The sequence below is a fragment of the Schistocerca gregaria genome, chromosome 1 (genome assembly GCF_023897955.1).
Source record: "Schistocerca gregaria isolate iqSchGreg1 chromosome 1, iqSchGreg1.2, whole genome shotgun sequence".
Lineage (NCBI taxonomy): Eukaryota > Metazoa > Arthropoda > Insecta > Orthoptera > Acrididae > Schistocerca > Schistocerca gregaria.
In genome coordinates, this window is record NC_064920.1 from 384,585,125 (window position 1) to 384,592,973 (window position 7,849).

The 7,849-nt window shown below is 40.7% G+C and overlaps 1 protein-coding gene across 1 annotated transcript in view; it reads left to right on the forward strand.

The window, feature by feature from the left end:
- LOC126348728 (zinc finger protein-like 1) overlaps positions 1-6,875 on the forward strand; it is a 51,991-nt gene extending 45,116 nt beyond the window's left edge. The window contains exons 5-6 of the mRNA XM_050002379.1: positions 1,308-1,425; positions 5,746-6,875. Coding sequence (XP_049858336.1) covers positions 1,308-1,425; positions 5,746-5,974 — 347 coding nt within the window. The 3' untranslated portion in view covers positions 5,975-6,875. The remainder of the gene's footprint in view (positions 1-1,307; positions 1,426-5,745) is intronic.
- The last annotated feature ends 974 nt before the right edge of the window (positions 6,876-7,849 follow it).

Genomic DNA, 7,849 nt, shown 5'->3' on the forward strand with positions numbered 1-7,849 from the left:
ATGGCATAGTTCTTGTTTTGAGACACACATTTCTTGGTCAAATCGGGCAAATTTTGTACAATGGCTGCTTCTTGAAACCAGATATGAAAGAGAGACTGGTAAGTTCAACCTCTGTACAGAACATAATTTCCTTGTGTAGAATCAATTGTACTGAGGAGCTTAACAAAGAAAAGTTTTGTTGTTGTTAGATGAGCACACCAATTAGGTTGGCAAAATGGGAAAAGCCATTGCAAGAGCTTTTCTGAAGCCAATCGCAGGAGAAAAGCCATGGTTTTTGTGACCAAGTAAAAAGTCAATTCTAGGTGGGCAATGTTAGAGGAGTCATCTTGTGCTTCTGACATCTGGTCTGTGAACCTTTGAAGTCACTGTTGCCACAGCAAACTATGTTTTACAGTATGCAGGTAAACTCTCCACGTATAGCAAAACTCTGATACAATTGTTCCTCTTATTTCTCCCATGCTCCACTGAATCTTGTACTTTTTTTCTCATCAGATCTTGTGCATTGAAGGTCATTAAGAATATATGCAGTTTTTACCAGGAACTGGGTATTCGTAAATTCTTTTGCATTCTCAGCCCAAATAGTAGATTGTGCATTGGTACCCTCGTCCATCCCTGCAGCTCTGGGATTGATCCACAGTCAAAGTATCGGTGTTCAACACTGCCAGTAGGATCAAATTTATGTCCTTTGGTCCAGAGCATTTCTGTGGACCCTATTTCGATTTTTGTGATTGGTTGCTCTTTTCAGGGAATCATCGAGTAACTTGCACCTGGTGACCATATTTTATTAAATTATTTCAACTATAAATGCACAGTCGAAGTAATCAACAAGCATGAGTAATTAATCAATCTTGGGCAGAGACTAACCAGTGTTTCTACCACAAAATGAATATTTAAACAAACAATAAATTAATTGGATTTTTTAATGGTGCTGTGTTTACAATGTTACATGTCGGAAATTATATTGAGGTGCAAAACTGTGCTGTGGGAAAGATTACTTATTATATAGACTTCTATGTGTTTCCTAGTTATCAGCCATGGTAAACAATCAAATGATTTTAGTGAATCAGTTTAATGACGTTTTCATTACGAAATACTAAGTCCAACATGAGAGTATTGTGTGATAAGTGTGGGCAAGGAGCTTAGCTCTATCTAGATTTATATTTAGACTGTTTGTTCAGTTTTTTTACAATCCTTCAGGACTATGAAATTGAAGACATGTCTGGAAACTTATTTTTCTTTGTTATCATCAGTTCCATGTAATTTATCCCTCATCCATGATGAATCATTCCTTAAGGTATCTCTTACAGGCCATGCACCTCGTCGAGTATTTGAAGCTCTAGATGAGGTAAAAGATACATCGTTTGACCATGATGAAAATAAATATAAGAGGCGATCTGCAATAGACTGGTTCTTTAGATGGTGGAGGTAAGTTTCGTATGAAATAACTGTGGTGTTACCACCAATAATGTCTCTTTGGCAATATTTAAATTATTTCGTTTTACACTTTGTTTTAATATTTAATTTCACAAGAATATATCTAAATTCATTACTGTCTACATGGAATTGGTGACCCCACACTCACCAGCAACCTCTTCACCTGCCCTTCCCTGGCACCTTTGCCTGCCTCTCTTCCTCTCCCTAATGGCCCATCACACCTCTCCGGTGACATCCTCTTGTCCCACCCCTTCTCCCCCTTTCCCTGGTAGAGCACCTTCTCATGCCCGTCCCACTCTCACCGGCAGCGCCTTCTCCTGCCCCTCCCCCTCTCACCGGCAGCGCCTTCTCCTGCCCCTCACCCTCTCACCGGCAGCGCCTTCTCCTGCCCCTCCCCCTCTCACCGGTAGCGCCTTCTCCTGCCCCTCACCCCCTCACCCTCTCACCGGCAGCGACTTCTCCTGCCCCTCACCCTCTCACCGGCAGCCCCTTCTCCTGCCCCTCACCCTCTCACCGGCAGCCCCTTCTCCTGCCCCTCACCCTCTCACCGGCAGCGCCTTCTCCTGCTCCTTCCCCTCTCCTTTGTTGGCCCTTCCATTTCTTGCCATCTGCTCTTTGCAGTACTCTACTTCATATTTATTATGCCCTGGTCTCATTATGATTGGGCAAAGTTTGCCAGGTTTATGGCTCAGTCACACCCTCAGCTATGAAGTTATTGGACCCTGTCCTTCACTGTGGGGTAGGACTGGCCAATGCCGTTTTCCTGACACCTGCCATCGCCATGTCTTGCTCATTTAGTGAATCACCATCTGGCAATTTTTTAGTCATTCAACGTCTTAATTTTTTTAGATGAAAAGTCTACTCACTATGCTGTGTCATTTTGGTTGTGCTATTAAATTTTTTAGCATACAAAGGTCATCAGCCCTCCTGATACAAGTCCTTGGGTGGCATTACCAGTTCAGGTCCCATGCTGGGACCCCTGCCTAACCCCCTTAGAATATACCCTCATGTTCCTCCACCCCTCTGGGTTAGTACCCAGACCATGGATTAGGACCAATATTTCCGGGACCTAAAGTTTTCATCTCTATGACCTGTTTTCAGTGTTTGTTCCTCTCACTTTTAAGAAGGATCAGGATACTACTATTATTTACACTAATGCCTCTAAAACCATGGTTTAGGTGGTGTAATGTAAAAATATAAAAACAGTGATATGTAAAAATATACGGCAGTTTGCAAATGTAATCATATTCTTAATGACTCAATAGTAGCGGTTGAAAACACTTTTCTGCAAATGACTCACAAGAATGTTCTTAATAGTGCAATATCTTTTAAGTTAGCCCGACACAGATCAGTAATAAACTAGTTCAGTTCTCAGGGTACTTAAGTAATCAACGATAATTAATTGTCCTTTCCTTCTTTACCCAACACCACAGATATTATTCTAGGCTCGTGAAAAGTCGTGTGCTTATTGCACCCGAGAATATTTCACAAGTCTGTTCGATGTAAACTACTGCAATACGTAACTTAATTTCGTGGTTTCATCTCGATTCCCCAATATAACAAGAGTAGCATCTACAAATGAAATCCTATAATGGAACTGGAATCCTGTGACAAGACATTTTCTGCCTGGGATGTTGTCTCGTTATATAAAGATAAGCTGTAAGTAAAAATTGTTAAATTATTATCAGTGTCCTCTGAGCTCGCAGGATCTGAAAGAAAGTTAATTGTCCTAAACGAAGGCATGTCTCATAGATGAGCTAAAAGAAAAATGTTAAAGATTTTCTAAGATGGTGTCTAACGATGAAAATTCTCTGTTAAGGCCCATATCTACTTAGGACAATCCAGGTACCAGTTTACAAATTGATTGACCGCATACACCAATTCTTTTGACAAAATAACCATTATATTTTTCTGGTTTTAAGTACAACTTATATTATTAACTGGTACAACAAGAGGAGCTTTACACAAGAACGTCCTCTTAGGTCCGAATCCAAGCAGATAAGATAAACGAATGACAAAGGAAAGATAGTTCTTGCATAGAAGTGCAAGAGTCCATGGAATAACATGCCCATTGTAGTTCTCTCTAAAATTTATCATAATATTTAGTTCACATTTTTTTAAATCCAAGACCACCCAGGAGAAACTGTACAGTGGGATATGGTTTTACATCTCCCGTTGGACAGGAACATCTAGTGTTTTTGTGAGAGTGTTTAAATTGTTTCATTTTACACTTCTTTTTACTGTATATATAATTTCACAATAATATGTCTACATTCAGCACTCACTACATGGTACAGATGTAGAGCAATTTTAGACACTAGAAAGAATTTTTCACTCTGCAGCAGTGTGCTCCCCTCCGGTGTTCCAACCCCCATCTCTCACAGCCTCACTCCTCCTCTCCAGTGGCCCCAGCCCCTTCTCTGGCGATCCCTCCCCCCATCACCTCTATCTGATGGCCCCTCCGTTACCCCTGGTAGACTGGTGGGGGGGGGGGGGGCAGCGCTTCATCTTCTGACACAGATGAATCCTTTGACTTACAAACTGGCTCACCCATATGCTTATACCTCTCTTTTTTTTCTCTGCCCTGGCATCAGTACTGCTTTCAGTGTATTGATTTTACCATTGCTACATAATTTGATCAAATGTTTGGTACACTTCACTAACTCCAGGTCTAGATGGACTCTCTCTTGACCAAAAGACAGGTGACCTTCCTGTTCAGTCTCATAATCTGCGCCCACCCAATCTGCTCATTTGCCTACCCCTACCTTCTTTCTCTGACTGCTCCTTCACCTCCCCCCCCCCCCCCTTCCAATGACACTCTAACTTCTCCTTCGCCTACCCACTCACACCCCCACTCCAACCTCTGTCTGTCCACATCTTTGCATACCCTCCTACTCCCATCCAACCTCTCTCTCTCTCTCTCTCTCTCTCTCTCTCTCTCTCTCTCTCTCTCTCCCCCCCCCCCCCCCCTCCCTCTCTCTCTCTCTCTGACTACTCCTTTGCTTATTGCCCCCTATGACCTCTCTCACTGACTACACCTTTGCCTCCAACACACACACACACACACACACACACACACACACACACACACACACACACCTCTCTCTCTCTCTCTCTCTCTCTCTCTCTCTCTCTCTCTCTCTCTGACTACTCCTTTGCTTCCTCCAGCCCCCCCCCCCCTCCATCTCTCTCTCTGACCACACCCTCACAAACACCATTCTCTCCATCTCCCTCCCACCTGTCCTGTTTCATTCTTTTCTCTCTCCATGTCACCACCCCTTCGTGTCCTTCTCCTCTTCTCTTACATCTCAATCTCTCTCATTGCAAATTGTCCCCTCACTTTGCTTCTCTTCTCTCCTCTCTCGCTCTTCACTTTTCTTTCCAATACCTGTATCATGTTAGTGTTTTCTCCTCATGGCATATAACAGTTCATGTTATAACAGTTGCTGAGTATTTTGTTTACTGTAGATATTGTAGATTCACTATTTGTACCCTTGTATTGTAATAGACTGACATGCTGGAGACCGGGTGCAAGTAACTTAGCACCTCCCCCCCCCCCCCCCCCTTTTTTTAGCAAGATTTTTAATAGCCTGTACATTATGTTTCTACACATGTATCATTTCTGTACACTACTGTTCACTATGTGTGATTTCCTTCATACCATGTCTCTCTGTGTAAATACCTTCAGCCCATTCCTTTGCATATCTGTAAATTCTGGCAACTGTTACTCCCATTGTACCAACCACAGCTTATGTAGCTCATACATATGCAGAGAAATCGCTTCAATTCTCGTGCCAGCTGGTGACTGGCATTATGAAACGCTTCACCATTGTGAGAAGTTGTTGTTTACCCTGATTTGTAGTGGCTTGTGTCTTCTCATCAAGCTTTTCTGATCTAATGTAGCCTTCTGAGATTAAGAAAGCTATTCACTGCTAGCTTGGGAGTGATCATTTTGCTTTTTGTTCAGACGTACTTTCCTGTTGTTCAATTCCTTTGAGTACCAGCAAAACATTTAAAGGATAAACTTCTGGTGCTTCATAATAAAACAGAACATATTATTCTCAGGAAATAAGACATTTATGATTTGTCTCTTAACACTTAAGTAAGCACTACGCCATTTAAACATTTGGATTTTTAATGACTATCTTATTTTCTATATTTTTGTTACTACAGCTAGTTACCAGTTCAGTTAGCATTTTGTAGAATAAACTGTCAAATTATTTGTGATTCATTAAGTATGTATACTAATGTTACTTTCCTTCAAATTTCTTACTGTCAGTTTGCATAATTTTCGTTTATCATCTATTTCAGAACTGCTTCTGGTCCTGCCCTACGAAACAAGAAGCCAGGCCCTCTGTATCGGCGCTACTTGATGGCTGTTATACTTTTCTTAATAGGCTTGTTTACTCTTATAATGATATTTTCTTGGCTTGGGCGCATAGCAACAGAAAATGATCCAAGTTTTGATGTGCATTTAAACCCTAATGTGCGAAATAAAGACACTGTTCCCATCCACGATCGCAATGAAGATGCTAAGTAGGAGAAGAATGAACGAATAGAAAATTTTATATATCTGGATGACAAGTAACAAGTAGTTTTTTGACTGCTTGGTGAAGTTGGAATCATTATTTGATATTTTACATGTACTGCGTAAATAGTCCTCATAAGAAATGGATTTTTAAAATTTGGTCAATAATACCAGTGATATGATAGGATACATGATATTCAAATGCAGTTGTTACTACATGAAAAATAAGACTGCTTCATTTTATATTGTTGTAGTACACTGCTTGAATGTATGTAACACTTGTTTTGAGAGAAAGTTATATTAAATATTATTTGTTGTTGTGAACTTCTAAATACTTGAGCCACCACCATGAAACATATTTTCTTATGATTTATATATGGGACCCAACTTTCAGAATCATAACAGGTGCTGTGGATATGTCTACGTGATGATTTCTGTGTAACTTGTTTTCATATAACTGTTTTCTCATGTTATTTGAGTGAGTGCATACAGTGTGGTTCAACAGGAAATGTTTCAAAAAATGTATGTGGAATTTTTAGTATTATCAGATGAGGGGCGGGGAAGGTTCTCAAACATCTACTATACTTCTCTACATACACAGTTTCACATAATTTTTCCAAACATAATAGTTAATTGTTGTTTTACAACTTAAAGTTGTTTTACATCTCCATCAATTGCTTCAGATTATCCTGTGTTTAACAGTTGTTAACTTGAATTATCTTGGAAGGCCTCTTTTAAAAATGTTAACTTTTATGAATTGAAGTTCTTGTTGCAGAAATTGTGGCAGTATTTGATTATAGAGTTCTGTTTTTAAGAAAATAAAGGCAAACATTGTAAGTTGGTATATGTGAATGAATGAGATTTAGATGTGTAGCTGTGCTAGGAGAGTAAGTGAATAAAAAGTGTGACTGATTATTGTTCTCTCTTAAAGTGCTTGCACAGTAGTGCAAAATCACATTTTTTGTCAATACAGTTCACATATGGCCGGGAATGAAATAAGCCCATGTTTACACATTCCTGAAACCTATATCGATGAGTGAAGAGCTGGTGCTATTCAGTGAGGTCTGTTCACAGTGAGCACTGTCTGGTAGAGTTGTGCATGACCGAGTAAGCAAGCTCAAAATGAGACTTGGGGTGAGCACAGACTAGCTGGATAGGTTGCTCACATCAGCTGTTGTGGCCATGACCAAATGTCTATCTCCAATGATGATAAACATGTCTTTTATGTCCACACAATTACAGCCAGCATTTGTGGTGTGTCTGTCTATAATGATGCAGTGTGATGAAGCCTGTGCAGTAAGACTGAAACCGATGCAATGACATTAAAGTAATAGGGAGATCTAAAAAGCAAACTATGGAAGACATTTCTGTTGATTGTGGACAAAACACAGTCCACTGGATACACATCATGCATAACTTGCTCTACATTACTGTGTTTCCATTAGGAAACAACTCTTTAAAAGAAACATAGTTATAGGAAATCCCACACTGACAATCTTGGTGTCAATATGAGCAGAAGTTGAATGCGTGACAGATGGTATGGACCTGGGTACTCACTAAGGGTCTCCGTGCTCTGGTGTGCGACTGCACCGTGAGCCTCGTTGTACAAGTGCGCCACTCTCTGTTACACTTGAAGTCCACAGCCAATTGCGTTTACTGCAGTCAGGTATTTAGGCGGCTGCGAAGTGGTACAGTGCTACCCCAGTAGTTTGATACTTGCCACAGTTCACGTGCGAATCTCAGCTGTACTGCAATCCCGTTGAGTGTATTGAGATACCTGCTGTCATTGTTCGGAATGTTCCTGTGTTTATCACCTCAGTTCTTGCTTGCTTGTCCTGGTCGGTCGTAGTGTCTGTTGTCCCCTACTTGTTCATCTGTCCTGTCTGT